Genomic DNA, 16,901 nt, shown 5'->3' with positions numbered 1-16,901 from the left:
TATTTAGATAAAACGTATTTAACGGTTTAAGACAGAACCGTTAAAAGAAAAAAAAAAAAAAAAACAGACAGGCCAGGCATGGTGGCTCACACATGTAATCCCAGCACTTTGCGAGGCCGGGACAAGCAGATCACCCGAGGTAAGAAGTTCGAGATCAGCCTGGCCAAAATGGCAAAACCCCATTTCTACTAAAAACACAAAAATTAGCTGGGTGTGGTGGTATGTGCCTGTAGTCCCAGCTACTCTGCAGGCTGAAGCAGGAGAACTGCCTGAACCCAGGAGGTGGAGGTTGCAGTGAGCTGAGATTGCACCACTGCACTCCAGCCTAGGTGACAGAGCAAGACTGTCTCACAAAAAACAAAAAGACAAAAGTCATTACATAATAATAAACGGATCAGTTCAGCAAGAGGATATAACAATTCTAAATATATATGTACCCAACATATGTTAAGGCAAATATTACTAGATATAAAAGGAAAGACAAGATAGTAATAGTGGGGGACTTTAATACCCCACTCTCAACATTACATAGATCATATAGACAGAAAATCAACAAAAAAAGTTGGCTATAACTGAACTTTAGAGCAAACAGACTTAACATTCACAGAAACATTTTACCCTAAAACAGTAGAATATACATTCTGCTCATCAGTATATGCAACATTCTCAAGAGCAGACGTATATTAGGCCATAAAACAAGTATCAACAAATTTTTAAATATCAAAATCATGTAAGTACTTTCTCAGACCACACTGGAATAAAACTAGAAATTAATACCAAGAATAAATTTGGAAACTATACAAATACACGAAAACTGGGTCAAGAAATCAAGATGGAAATTAAAAAAATTTTTTGAAACAAACGAAAATGGAAACACAACATACCAAAACCTATGGAATACAGCCAAAGCAGTGCTAAGAGAAAACTTTGTAGCAATAAACACATATATCAAAAAAAAAAAAAGATTTCAAATAAACAATCTAACATGCATCCCAAGAAACCAGAAAAGGAAGAACAAACCCAAAATTAGTAGAAGAAAAAAAATAATAAAGATCACAGCAGAACTAAATGAAATTGAGACTAAAAAACGCAAGGGATCAAAGAAACAAAAAGTTGGTTTTATGAAAAGATAAACACATTGATAAACCACAAGCTAGATTAACCAAGAAAAAAAGAGAAAAGGCCCAAATAATCAAAATCAGAAACAAAAAGGAAATATTGTAACTCATACCCAAGAAATATAAAAAATCCCCCGAAGACTATTATTAGCAACTATCTAATAACAAACTGGAAAATCTGGAGGAAATGATAAATTCCTGGAAACCTACAACCTACCAAGGCTGAACCAGGAAGAAACAGAAAACCTGAATACACCAGTAACAAGATTAAATCAGTAATTAAAAAGTCTCCCAACAAAGAGAAGCCCAGGACTGGATGGATTCATTGCCAAATTCTTCCAAACGTATAAAGGAGAAATAATACCAACTCTCCTCAAATTATTACAAAAACTGAAGTGGTGGGAATTCTCCCGAACTCATTTTATGAGGCCAGAATTACCTTGAAACCAAAACCAGACAATGACACAAGAAAGAAAGAAAACTACAGGCCAATGTCTTTGATGAACACAGATGGAAACATCCTCAATGAAATACTAGCAAACTGAATCCAATCGCATGACAAAAAGGTAAGACACCAGCTGGGTGCAGTGGCTGATGCCTGTAATCTTGGCACTCTGGGAGGCCAAGGTGGAAGGATCTCTTAAGCCCAGGAGTTTGAGACCAGCCTGTGCAACAAAGTGCGACCCAGGCTAAAAAAAAAAAAAAAAAATTAGCCAGGCATGGTGGTGCACACCTGTGGTCCCAGCTCATCAGGAGGCTCAGGCCAGAGGATCACTTGAGCCCAGTAGGTTGAGGCTGCAGTGAGTCATGTCTGCACCACTGCACTCCAGCCTGGGCAACACAAGAAGACCCTATCTCAAACAAAAACGAAACCAGAAAACATAAGACACCATGATCAAGTGGGATTTATCCCAGAGACATAAGAATGGTTCAACATTTAGAAATCAATATGTGATACATCACATGGACAAAACAAAGGGTAAAAACCATACAATCATCTCAAAAGATACAGTAAAAGCATCTGATAAAATTCAAAGCCCCCCTCAGGACAAAAACTCTAAACAAACTAGGCATAGAAGGAACATATCTCAACAAAATAAAGATCATTATGACAAATCCACAGTTAACATCATAGCGAATGGGATAAAATTGAAAGCCTTTCCTCTAAGAACTGAAACAAGACAAAGATGCATACCTTTGCCACTCTTACTCAATGTAGTACTGGGATTCCTAGGCAGACCAGTCAGGCAAGAGGGAGAAATAAAAGGCATCCAAATTCAAAAACATGAAGTCAAATTTTCCCTCTTTGCAGATGATATGATTTTATATTTAGAAAAACCAAAAGACTCCAAAATAAACTCTCAGAACTTTTTTTTTTTTCATTCAGTAAAGTTTCAGGATACAAAATCAACATACAAAAATCAAAAGCATCTCTATACACCAATAATGAAATCAGTTAAAAAGAAATTAAGAAGGCAATCCCATTCACAATAGCAATAATAAAAATAAAATTCCCAGGAGAAAATTTAACCAAGGAATTGGAAGACTTCTACAAAGAAAACTACAAAATACTGATGAAAGAAATTTAAAAAGACAAAAACAAATGGTAAGACATCCTATGCTCACAAATCAGAATTAGACATTGTTAAAATTACCATACTACCCAAAGCAATCTACAGATTCAAGGATATCTGTGATATCCTTCTGTGAAGGATTTTTTCACAGAAATAGAAAAAACAATCATACAATTCATATGAAACCAAAACAGAGCCTGAATAGCCAAAGCAATCCTGAGCAAAAAGAACAAGGAGGCATCAGGCTACCTGACTTCAAAGTATATTACAAGGCTATAGTGACCAAAACAGCATGGTACTGGTATAAAACCAGACACATACATCAATGGAACAGATTAGAGAACCCAGAAATAAATCCATGTATTTACAGCAACTGATTTTTAACAAAGGGGCTGAGAACATATATTGGGGAGAGGACAGACACCCTCTTCAATTAATGGTGCTGTGAAAACTGGATATCCATATGCAGCAGATTGAAACTGGATCCCTGTCTCTAAGTACAAAAATCAACACAAATGCCTTAAAGACTTAAACATAAGACCTAAAATGATAAAGCTACTAGAAGAAAACGGGGAAAACGCTTTAAGACACTGGTCTAGACAAAGTTTTTATGGCCAAGATCTCAAACGCACAAGCAAGAAAAAAATAAACAAATGGTATTATATTAAACTAAAAAGCCTCTGGGCTGGGAATGGTGGCTCACACCTGTAAACCTACCACTGTGGGAGGCCAAAGTGGGAGGATCACTTGAGGCCAGGAGTTTAAGACTAGCCTGGGTAACACAGCACGATCCCATCTCTACAAAAAATGTTTTAAAATTAGCCAGGCCTAGTGATACACACCTGTAGTCTCAGTTACTCAGGGGGCTGAGGCAGGGGGATCGCTTGAGCCCAGGAATTTGAGGCTGCAGTATGCCATGATCATGCCACTGTACTCCAGCATAGGTGACAGAGACCCCCAACTCAAAATGTAAAAATAATAAGCCTCTGCATAGCAAAAGACATAATCAACAGAGTGGACAGACAAGTTGTTGACTAGAGAACATACATGAAAACTATTCATCCAACAAGCGGCTAATACACAGAATATACAAGGAACTGAAAGCAGTCAACAGTAAGAAAACAAAAAATCCCATTTAAAAATGGGCAAAGGACATAAACAGACATTTCTCCAAAGGCATACAAATAGCCAACAGCTATATGAAAAAATGTTCAACATCACTAATCATCAGGGAAATGCAAATCAAAACAATAATGAGAACACCCCACCCAGTTAGAATGGCTACCATAAAAAGACAAAAAATAACGGATGCTGGCAAGAATGCAGAGAAAAGGGAACTCTCATACACTGTTGGCAGGAATGTAAATTAGTACAGCCACTATGTAAAACAGCATGGAGATTTCTCAGAAAACTAAAAATAGAACTACTACACAATCAAAATCAGTATATCAAAGGGATACCTGTACCCTCATGTTTATTGCAGCGCTATTCACAATAGTAAAGATATGGAATCATACCAAATGTGCCCATCTACAGATGAATAAATAAAGTAAGTATGGGGTGTGGGTGTGTGTGTGGAGAGAGGGAGAGGGAGAAGGATGGGGAGAGGCAGAGGGAGAGGGAGAAGGATGCGGAGAGGAAGAGGGAGAAGGATGGGGAGAGGAACAGGGAGAGAGGGAGGGGGAGAAGGAGAGGGGAGGGGAGGGGAGGGAGAGGGGTAGCAGGGGAGAGAGAGAAAGAGAGAGAGAGTGAAAGAGAATGAATGAATGAGAATGGGATACTACCTGGCCATAAAAAAGAACTAAAATCATGTTCATATGCAGCCACATGGATGGAACTGGAGGTTATTAGAGAAATATAAGCCAGGCACAGAAAGACAAACAGTGCATGTTCTCACATATATGTGGGAGAAAAAAAAAGTTAATCTCATAGAGTTAGAGAGTAGGATGATAGACACGACAGACATTAGAGATTGGAAAGGGTGTGTCAGTGGGATGCGGGGATGAAGAGAGGCTAATGGGTACAAACACAGCGAAGAGGAATAAGAGGTAATGTTTAATAGCAAAGTAGGGTAGTTAACAATATACTATTTCAAAATAGCTGGAAGAGAGGATGTGAAATGTTCCCAACACAAAGAAATGAAAAATATTCAGTGATGGATATTCTGAATACCCTGACTTGATCATCACACAGTCTATGCATATAATAAAGCATCACATATTTCTCATAAATACATAAATATGCACAAATATTATGTATTAATTTAAAAATTAGACATTTTCTTCTACAAAACACCCTGTGAACAGGATGAAAGGAAAAGCTTCAAACTGAGAGAAAATATTTGCAAACCACGTATCCAACAAAGTATCTAAAATATATAAAGGACATTTAAAACACAACAATAAAAAAGCAAACAAGCCAATTAGAACATGGGCAGAAAACAAGAACAGAAATTTCATTGAAAAGGACTTACAGATGGCAAATAAGCACAGGAAACAATGTTCAACATCATTAGTAATCAGGGAAATCCAAATTAAAACCACAATATAGCAATACACCTACCAGAATGGCCAAAATAAAAAATAATGACAATACCAAATGCCGGCAAGAATGCAGAGGAATGTAAAATGGTACAGTCACTCTGGAAAGCAATTTGGTGCTTTCTTACAAAATAAACATGCAATAACCATACAACCCAGTAACTGCACTCCTGGACATTTATCCCAGGGATAACAAAAATTCATGTTCACACAAACATCTGTACAAGAATGTTCACGGCAGCTTTATTTGCAATAGCCAAGAAATGGAAACAACCCAAATGTCCATCAGCATCTAAAAGGAACAAACTAAGTGGGATATGTAAAAACCTAGATAAATCTCCAGAAAATTATGCTGAGTAAAAAAAGTCAATTCTAAAAGGTTGATTTCATTTGATTCCAGTTACGTAAGATTTTAGAAATGTCAAAATTTAAGAAATGAATATCAAATTAGTAGATGCCAGAAAGTATGACTAGGAGGCCAGAGCAGGGTGGGATGGAAATTGGCATGGTTATAAAGGGTAACAGGAAGGATCCCAGGGTAACAGAACACCAAGTCAGTGTCTTGACTATGGTGGTAGGTAAATGAACCAACACATATGATAAAATATATGGAATACATGCCACAAAGAAATGAATACTACTAAAACTGAGGAAATCTGAATAGATTGATATATTGTATCAGTGTCAATATCCTGGTTGTGATATAGTGCTGTAGTTTTACAGTATAGATAAATTTATAGATACAAAATTGGAGGAAACTGGGTAAATGGTACCTGTAATCTCTTTGTATTATTTCTTACCACTGCATGAAAATCTACAATTATCTCAATAAAAATTCCAATTAAAACTAAAAGATAATTCAATACAGATATACATTCTCATGGAAGAATCCCTGTAACAACAGTAAGAGCAGTTTTAAGAACACACTAGCAGAAATATGACTGCCAAAGAGCAATCTAAAAAGCAGAAAGTCTGTGAGAGTCCACCTCCTTGTTTCTGAGAAGTTTTAATATTGATCACAGAAAAGACATTAACTCAAGGCATATCCAAGGTACCAAGATCTCAGTTATCCAGAAGAATACATCCAATGCTCAATAAGGATTGATTTGTGCTAAAACTATATCCTAAATTATTGCTAAGACTACTCTAAAGTTTAATTGGGAAAAAAAAATCGAAGTAACAGATTTAAGCATCTGCTAGAAGCAGAAACACATTCTCATGTTTTATAATTCATTCATCCATTTGACAAATGTTTATGCAACACCTTCTTTGAACAAAGGCCTGGGCTAGGGAAAGGTTACTCCGGCACTCTCACCTCCCACTACCCGGCCTTGAGCCTGCTCTTAAGCATCTTCCCAAACAGGAGGGGAGATCAGATAAAAAGAAAATGATACCTAATTTTATTGAGACAACAAGGCAGTTTCTGATCCAATACAATTAAACGTTTTTTGATTTATCCACAGATGACAGAGTGTGGTGACAAGGCTTATGATAATGTTAGAAATTTTAGTTTTCTTTTCATAGTGGTTATCATCACAGTAACTATAAAAATGCAATATAAACTATAAAAAAATGCAAGTAATAAACAGTGGCTTATATACCCTTTCTAGACCACTCCAGAAACAAACCCATGTAAAACAAAAATGCTAGTCTTTAAAACAAGCCAAATGAGGGCATAAAAAGACTAGCTAAGTGTCTCTAACCAAATCATTTTTTAGTATATACCCCCTTCAATGACAAAACATCTGTAACATTCCCTAACAAATCCAAAGCACTTTACACTTTGTAAAGCAGCCATAATGGATGACTGCAAAATTCCTTAAGAATCTGTTTCATTACTCCTCAAATCAAATGAAGGGTCTCCAAAAGGACAGATCCAAAGCCCAATAAGGATTAACAAGGGCTTTAAAAGCAGCTCAGCTGACATCTTTAGATTCTCATAGTGGACAAAGCAGAACAAGTAAACTGTATCAACTGAGTTAAGATTATGTATCTATTGGGTACGCTTTACCTTCCAACTGTTAACAGGATTCTTTGATGTCTGCCATCAAATAGTAATTCAGGATTTGTGATTCTTAAATACACAAATCAGGCTATTCTCTATTTACTTACTGTCTAAGACTATTGACTCTTAGCTATAAAATTACTATTAACTGTCATAATATAAAAAAGGTCCAATATGTTCTCTCAAAATAACATCTTCCTAGAGTCAAATACAAATTGAACTTACCACTTTTTTAAAATCATCTTCTGCTTCATCAAGTTTTCCTTGTTTGAGTAATAAGTGACCTCTCTGTAATCTTGCCTAGAAAAAAAGGGGGCGGGGAATTATCTTGAATATTATAGATTTCTAAATCTTTTTAAACACTAAGAATAAAACTAAATAAACAAATTATTAATATTTATTTTTCCAATTGCACATCTGACTTGACACCAAGAATAATTCCTGGAACCAATGAATGTGTATAACTTTTCTTAAAGTATGCTTCCTTAAAAATACTTTTGTTCTACCCAAGAAAACTGAAAACATGTCCACACAAAAAGTTGTACATGTATGTTCACAATGATAGCCAAAAAGTGGAAATAACCAAATTCCCATCAACTAAATCAATATATAAATATATCCATACAATAGTATTCAGCCATAAAAAGGAATGATATTGACATGTGCTACGTGAATGAACCTTGAAAACACTATGCTAAGTGAAAGAAGTCAGACACAACAGGCCAAACAGTATACGATGTTATATTATATGAAACAAATGTATAAGTGGTTGCCAGGAGCTAGGGGAGCAATGGGGAGTGACCGCTAATAGGTACAGGGTTTCTTTGGGGGGTGATAAAAGTGTCTTACAAGTAGCTAGTGGTGACCACTGCACAACCTGTAAATATACTAAAAACCACTGAATACTTTTAAAGGGTAAGTGTGATGGCATATAAATTATATCTCAATTTTTTAAAATACTTTTTGCCCTACAGTAAAAGTTGCGTATGTTGGGACTTTACCAAAGCCTCTTCCCTTTTAACATGCATCAGTTTCTCCCCTTCATCTGATATTCCTCTTCTTCTAATGTGTATAATCCCATTTCTTTCAAGAATACCAACTCTGTATGACCAATGAAGCCACATCAATATTCCACTTAACCCTATATACATTACTTTTACAGTGCATAAAATTTTCCTAACCCTGTTAAATTCATCAATAAAAAGCAAGATTAAACTATCATAAAAAGCCATTTCAGCTATCATAATACTAAGAAAATGAGCCATTTAATCTTTGTGAAAGGTTGTGCTTGCTTAAGATAAATCTGAAAAATATTTGAGATTTGGGAATTCCATCTTAAAATATTAGTAATATCTCAAATCAAACATTCACCCCATATCTAATCAGTTATCTCCAATCCTTCTCGAAATACAGTAGGAAATAAATAAAAAATGGTTATCAAATTAATTCTGAAACCATCTAATTGGTCAGTGGTTGTCAATTCTGCCTCTGAAAGCCCCACCTGAGTTCTACCTCATGAGTCCCTCCCTGTTCACATGTCTGTCACAACCTTTATGGTGACCTGCCAATCATCAGGATTTCCTACTAGGCTACAAGTTTCTCCATGTCTGAAACTTGTGGATTGGTTCCAGGGGATGTCTCTGCTAATTTAGCATTTTATTGTCACCACAAATCATAGCCCAATTAAGTAATTCCCACTTTACTCTTCCTGGTACAGCCTTAAGTAGAACTGCCGTCAGTCACCTGATAGCCTCTTAATTCAGCCTCTTCATCAACTCATGTCTCAGCCTCACATCTTGCCTCACACTCCATCCTCCATACAGATTTGTCTTTCTAAACCACAAAGCTGACATCACTGCCAGACTTCCAAAAAAAAAAAAAACAAAAACCATCTAATGTACCCACTGTTCTCTTTCACACTGATGTTTGATTCTAGGGACTTTGAATTTCTCTTGTTCCTCAGTCCACTATATCACTGTAGCTTTGATCTCTTCCAGCTATGTCTAGCATGCCAGTCCTCACCTTATGAAACAAATTAACTCTAACCAAGTTCTGTTAAGTTCCCCTTTAAAGAAAGTTTAGATATACTTACTGCAGTGAAGTCCATCTTCAATTGAATCACTTTAGTTAAATCAGGAAGTGCAGCTTTTGATTTACCCATAGCTAAAAAGACAGTAGCCCTCCGATAATAAGCAATATAGTTATCAGGGTCACCATCTGAAAATTAAAATATTACCTCTTAGTCATTTATTCAAAAATTAAAAAAAAAAAAACCAAATCACCTGGACAGTATCAGCATTTGCAACTCTACTAAGGCGGACATTAAGAAAAGAATCTCATCATCAAAAAGGAGTCATGTTGCCTAGCAAGATCAGTGCAAACAGACCTAGAATAGGGGTCAGCCAACTATAGCCCGAGTCACATCCAACCCGCAGGCTTCAGTTAAGAATGTTTTTTACATTTCTTAAAAGTTGCCCAAAAAAAGAAAGAACAAAAGAAAAATATAAGACTGTGGCTGCAAAGCTGAAAATACTTGTCTAGCCCTTTAGAAAAAAAGTTCGCCAACCCCTGGTCTAGAATATTAACTATATTCAACTTATAACCTTTTTTTGGGGGGGTGGGGGACAAAGTATCTTGTCACCCAAGCTGGAGTGCAGTGGCATGATCATGGCCCTCTGCAGCCTTGATCTCCCACGCTCAAGCAATCCTGCCACCTCAGCCTTCTGAGAGGCTGGGACAACAGGCGTATTCCACCACAGCCAGCTAATTTTTTTTTTTTTATTTTTTGTAGAGAGTCTCACCATGTTGTCCAAGCTGGTCTTGAACTCCTGGCTCCAGCAACCCTCCTACCTCAGCTTCCCAAAGTGCTGGGATTACAGGCATGAGCCACTGCACCTAGCCTCAACTCATAACTTTTATAAGTATGCAATTCAGTTTGTCTCTGCGGAGATTTTCCTAAGTGAAATACTAAGAACGTGGACTACGCACATTAGTGTACAGGGTTTTAGAAATGTATAAACTTCTGACTAAATTGATATATTGAATGTATAATCTCTGCGCCCTCACAAACTCCAACTAGAATGGAGGTGAAGAAATAAAGGTACAAGGACAAAGGAGGAGAACAGAAATGAGGGAGACTAGAGAAAGGGACTAGAAAAGTTAACATTTGTAAGGAAAGCAGAAAGATGAATTAGGTTTCTGAGCTAATTTTACTCTGCTTATTAGCACCTACAAAGTAGAGAAAAGAGTGGATTCAATCAGAAGCAAATCTTCTGCAGAACAATCCTTCTAAAACGCAATCTGGAAATATAAGTATATAAAGAATTCTAAAACTAACCTTGACAAAAGCCGGCCATCAATCTTTTAAAAATAAAAGATTTATCTGCTCAGGTGTTCATCATCATAAGATACACAATTAAACTCCCTAAAAGTTATACTCCTAAAGTTTTTGTCATTTGGAAAAATTACAACAGGCGAATCTATATGGCAGGACAGTCCATAATCATTCAAAATTATGGTTGTGAACAGTTGTTAACGGAATTGAAAATGCCAGGGGAAGGTGGGTCAGAAAAAGAGATTAGGCTATACAAACAAACACGAAAGAAGACATACAAATGGCCAATGAGCACATGAAAAGATGCTCACCATCACAAATCATTAGGAAAATGCAAATCAAAACCACACTGATCTGCATGGGGGAACAAAAATACTAATAAAAACTAAAAAAGCAAAACCAAAAAAAACAAACAAACCACATTGAGATACCAGTTCACACCCATTAGGATGGCCATTATGAAAAATAAAAAGATAAAATAACAAGTGTTCACAAGGTGTGGAGAAATTGGAGCACTTGGGCACTGTTGGTGGGATGTAAAATGGTATGGCCACTGTGGAAAACAGTAAGATGATTTCTCAAAAAATTAAATGTAAAATTACCATGTGGTCCAGTAATTCTACTACTGTGTATATATACCAAAGAAATAAAAGCAAGGGTCAAATATGTATTCAAACACAGCTGTTCACAGCAGTATTATTCACAATAGGCCAAAGACAGAAACAACCCCAAAGTCCGTCAGTGGATGACTGGATAAACAAAAGGTGGGATATACTATACATACAACAGGTTATTCATTTAGCCTTAGAGAGAAATGAAACTCCCAGGCATGCTACAACATGGATGAACCTTAAAAACATTATGCTAAGTGAAATAAGCCAAGACACAAAAGGAAAATATTACATATGAGGTACCTAACACACTCAAATAATAGAGATAGAAGGTAGAATAGTGGTTGCCAGGGGCTGGTGTAGAGGGTTAGGAATAGGGCCCTATTTTTTAATGGATACAGAGTTTCAGTTTGGGATAATGAAAAAGTTCTGGAGATGGATATTGATGACTCCCCAACAATTTGAACACACTTAATGCCACCGAATTGTACACTTACAAATGGTTAAAATGGTAAATTTTCATGCACTTTACCACAATAAAAAAGTAAAAGTATGAACCAGTCAGAAAAAACTGTAATTTTTTAAAAAGGAATTGGGTATTTTAACAATAAAAAAACCTTCTTTTTCTTAAATCTAAAAACGAAAATATATGATTCCAGCTAATCGTCACTAAAATTTCTTTACTAAACAACTTCCTTAGGAGGCAAGGACAGGAGAGCAAAATCAGTAGCCTGAATATAGGATATTTCTTACAAAATACTGTAATTAACTTGAGCAAAGAGTAGGAAACAGAGTAACTACATTTAGAACATGTTTGATATACAGTATTTTTCAGTTCAGTTTATATTTTATTTGTATGGTGCAATAAATTAAAATTTTATGGGTTTGGTTTGTGAACTGGCCATAGAATGATTTCACACCTAAGAATTACTAACATTTAAGTGACGCACCAGAGAGCCGAAGGCAGTTCACTGCATGTCAGCAGTGGCTATCCATGCAGAGATGGGGTTTCTTCTTCCTGCAGTCCATGTGTTCCAAAATGTTTCACAACGCATATGGATTAATTTTATATTCATTAATTTTTTTAAAAAACTTAAGTTATCCAGGGTTATTCACACTAAGCAAAGAATAATACCATAAATACCATGATTTAAGGCCTGAAGAACACAACCCCATCAATTTCATATGTCCAAATCCTTCTCAATCTTTGAGGCACAGCTCAAATGACCTATTTGACTATACATGGAAAAATAAACCTTTCATTCTCTCAAATTCCATAACATTCTATAATTCCCTTACTGCACCTAACACTAAGCAATGATTATTAATTATTTATACACATTTGGCCGTCTTTATTCATGGGTTCCGCATCTGTGGATTCAACCACCCTCAGACTGAAAATATTTAGGGGAAAAAAAACTGTGTCTGTATTGAACATGTACAGACTTTTTTCATTATTCCCTAAAAAGTACAGTAAAACAATTATTTACACAGCATTAACATCATATACAGTAAACTGCATTAGATTTCTATTTGGAAAAACCTGACCATTCCAATCCAAGAAGAAAAAATCTCCAGAGAGGACTGCATATGACTTAACTTTTGTATTAAGGATCCCATCATATACAAAAATTGTCTACATACAGTATTTCTGGAGTGTTCAGTTTCACTAATTTTACTGTTCAGTTCTTAGGCATTTTAAGATAGGAAACGGAATTGGAACTGCAATTTATAACACCAAACCTACAAAAATAAAGAATCTGTTGTACTATGAGATATATATTTGGTCTTCTTCCAGTTTCCTGACATACAGCTCCTGCAACCCACGGGATCTCTGGAGTGATTACTTTTTTGTATACTAATGAAATGGTTGGTAGCTGGGCACCCCTAGATAGTTTCAGGATGGGTAGTTGCCAGGGGAACCTACCAGGTGAAAAGGTTGGAACTTTGAGTACCCTCTACCCTTCTAGGGTTGTTGAAGGTTGAATTGGTTACCAATAGCCAATGATATAATAAATCATGCCTAAGTGATAAAGCTTCCACAAAAACCTAAAACGACAGGGTTTGGAAGAACTTCCATGCAGCCAAAAACATGGAGGCTCCTGGAGGATGGTACACTCAGAGAGGGCAAAGAAACACCATATCCCTTCCCACATGCCTGGCCCTATGGATCTCTTCCATCTATTTGGTTGTTCATCTGTATCCTCTGTAATATCCCATAATAAACCAGTAAACCTAAGTGTTTCCCTGAGTTCTGTGAGCTGCTCTAGCAAATTAACTGAACCCAAGGAAGGGGTCATGGGAATCCTCATTTACAGCCAGTCAGTCAGAAGCACAGGTAAAACAACCAGGGCCTTAGGAATGGCTTCGGAAGTCAGGAGCGGTCTTGAGGCGCTGAGCTCTCCATCTGTGGGATCTTAGGCTACCTCCAGGTAGACAGTGTCAGAACTGAACAGAATTAGATGATATCCAGCGCTGTCTGCTGAAGAATCTGTAGGATTACTCGGTGGAGAGAAATTCCCACACATTTGGATGAACAGAGGTCACAGACGTATTCTGCACTGTGAGAATACAGCAGGAGAAACTGAATTTCTTTGTACTCCGAGAACCAAATGACAATAGTTTAATACATGAATCAAGAATCAATTTTCCGGCCAGGCACAGTGGTTCATGCCTGTAATACCAGCACTTTGGGAGGCCGAGGCGGGTGGATCACTTGAGGCCAGGAGTTCAAGACCAGCCTGGCCAATATGGTGAAACGCCGTCTCTACTAAAAATATTTAAATTAGCCAGGCATGGTGGTGCACACCTGTAATCGCTGCTACTCCAGAGGCTGAGGGAGGAGAAACGCTTGTACCCGAAAGGTGGAGGTTGCAGTGAGCTGAGATCACATCACTGCACTCCAGCCTGGGTGACACTGCGAGACTCCATCTCAATTTTCTTAGAGGCATGGGGTCACTTGCATGGTAAATCAAAATAGCCTTCCCTGGTTCTTCATCTTAAAATACCAACAGTTCCTGGAAGTACAGTCCATTCCTACATCACTGTGCATGAAGTAGCAACTGAAACAAGACTCGGTTTAGAAATGCATGCTTTGTTTTTACCAACACAAGATTTGATAATCTTGAAAATAAGTACTTTTCCTATTATCCATCCAATATATAATATTGTTCATTATGTAAATTATTTGCAAGCCTACATATGGAAATACTATATTTCATTTTAAGCCACATAATTCAAATCCTTATACTAGCTTATTATTATGGGAGATGGATTTAACCTCTACCCAGAATCCTAAAACTATCAAACAATTCAATTATGAGAAAATTAGCCAGAATAAAACAGTACAACTACTATATGGAGAAAACACATCAGAAAGCCAATTACAAGTGATGCTGTAAATGGTGGTAGTGAGAGGCACAGGAAAAACACGCTGGCCTGGTGTATTAGTCCGTTTTCATGCTGCTGATAAAGACATACCCAAGACTGAGTATTTTTTTTAAAAAAAGAGGTTTAATGGACTCACAGTTCCATGTGGCTGGGGAGGTCTCACAATCATGGCAGACGGCAAAAGGCACATCTTACACGGCAGCAGACAAGATGAGAGCCAAGCGAATTTATAAAATCTTCAGATCTCGTGAGACTTATTCACTACTGTGAGAACAGTATGGGGGGAACCACCCCCATGATTCAATTATCTCCCACCAGGTCCCTCCGATATGTGGGAATTATGGAAGCTACAATTCGAGATGAGATTTGGGTGGGGACACAGCCAAACCATATCTGGATACGGAAAAAGTTTTATTCTTGCGCTCAGCTCACCCAACTAAACTCCTTCATTCAACAATTTACTGAACTTACCAGACATTAAAATAGTAGCATAGCTCAGAATCTTTTGAACTGGAATATGACCTTCAGAAAGTTGCTAGAGCACTTTTTGTTTCCTTTTGTGTACATGTAAACAGTAATGTTTGTCCTCATTTCAGAAGTGAGGCTGAAATGTGATGAGAGAGCACCGTAACAAGTTTAAGTGATATAAAAATGTAGAAATGGATTTTGTGTTTTGATTCAGCAAAACTATGTAAGCGTTCTTACCAAGTAAATGAAGAAATCGATCATTTCACACTGCCCACCATTTAATCTTTCACTTAAGACATTCATTCGTGCCAGATATACCTAAGACCCTCTGTAAAGTCTATTAAATTTAGGGTTTCAGATCCCAGGATTCATTATCCCCATAGTTCTTTTCTGATAAACACACATCTCATAAGAGTTTCAAAAGGCCACAACACCCCATCATCATCTACTGCATAATCCTATTGATATGGGAGGGGGGCAGGGAAGTGCTGGGTAGAGAAGGGTGGGGTCCCTGGTGAGGGCTGCTCCCTTGGGCCTGTGCCCACAGACCTAAGTGAGAACAGGCACTCCTGTTTTCATGCCCAAATGTTGCATTTTCCAAGATCACTCTGGCCAGCCACGCACCCCATACTGTACCCATATAAATCCAAGACCTTAAGCAGACACAGACACAAACGACTGGATGTCTACAGGAGAAGAAGAACATACCAGCAGACACTGGCAGAGCACAGACGGCACAGTGACGTGGATGCCGAGGGGAGTTCAGCCGGGGGTGACCATAGAAGAGTCTGGCCGCTGGGCAGCCCGACTCCAGAAGAAGACCACCCTCCCACTCTGGGGGGATCCCCCACTTTCAGCTCCCTACGCATCTTGCTGAGAGCCACCTCCACCACTCAATAAACCTTGCACTTAACCTTCCAGCCCACATATGATCTGATTCTTCCAGTACACTGAGCAAGAACTCAGGCTGTGACACTGGCCCCGTCCTTGCAAGAAAGCAGAGGGTCTATTGAGCTGACTAACACAAGCCATCTGCAGATGGCATAGCTGAAAGAGCACACTGTAACACACGCCCACTTGGGCTTCAGGAATCCTAGACATTGCCATGGGGCCGGAACCCAAAAGCGCTCCCCACGCACGGCCTCTTCACCTGCCCATCTGCGTGTTCCCAGTAACGGTTTGAGCAGCAGGGCCCCAAAGACGGAAGCCACAACCCTGTTGCACGCCCTGCAAGGGAGATATGAGAACTCTCCCATTCCACTATAATAGAAAATTTAAAATATATTTTCTGGTTTTTTTTTTTGTTTTTTTGGTTTTTTTTTTTTGAGGCAGAGTCTCACTCTGTCGCCCAGGCTGGAGCACAGTGGCGTGATCTCAGGTCACTGCAACCTCCGCCTCCCAGGTTCAAGCAATTCTGGAAAAGATTTTCCATCACTCCAGCCTGGGTGATGGAGTGAGACTCTGTCTCTCTCCTTCCCTGTCTTTTTTTTTCTTTAAAAAAAAAAAAAAAGTGCAATAGGATATATAAAGAATGTAGAAATATAATTTTTGTGTTTTCGAAAATTAAGACTTTTCTAAAAACAGGTTTGCTATAATAACGGGTTTCTTAACTATGTGACATTTCTGTTAGGAAGTTTGCATTTCAATTTCAATGACTAACTCACCTTAAAAAATAGTGGTTACTTTGCACAATAATTTGCACAAGTTTTTTCACTAAGGGCTATTTACTGTGTGACCACATCGTTACTAAGTCCACACTTTTTCTGGTGATTCAAACTGTCTTCAGTGCTGCAATTCTCGTGCCTCAGCCTCCCAAGTAGCTGGGATTACAGGCTGCCACCATGCCCGGTTAACTGTTTGT

At 37.9% G+C, this 16,901-nt stretch overlaps 1 protein-coding gene across 2 annotated transcripts in view; it reads right to left on the bottom strand.

Moving 5' to 3' along the window:
• Positions 1 to 16,901, bottom strand: part of DNAJC3 (DnaJ heat shock protein family (Hsp40) member C3) — a 108,288-nt gene that overhangs the window by 54,251 nt on the left and 37,136 nt on the right. Inside the window, exons 1-3 of one of the 2 annotated variants that reach the window (XM_077973566.1) lie at positions 12,133 to 13,743; positions 9,330 to 9,454; positions 7,463 to 7,537 (exon numbers count right to left, since the gene is read on the bottom strand). In XM_077973566.1, coding sequence (XP_077829692.1) covers positions 7,463 to 7,537; positions 9,330 to 9,398 — 144 coding nt within the window. In that variant the 5' untranslated portion in view covers positions 9,399 to 9,454; positions 12,133 to 13,743. 2 annotated transcript variants of the gene reach the window in all.

The sequence above is a fragment of the Macaca mulatta genome, chromosome 17, assembly GCF_049350105.2.
Source record: "Macaca mulatta isolate MMU2019108-1 chromosome 17, T2T-MMU8v2.0, whole genome shotgun sequence".
Lineage (NCBI taxonomy): Eukaryota > Metazoa > Chordata > Mammalia > Primates > Cercopithecidae > Macaca > Macaca mulatta.
Note: the sequence above shows the minus strand (reverse complement) of the source record. Positions and strands in the feature narration are given on the sequence as shown.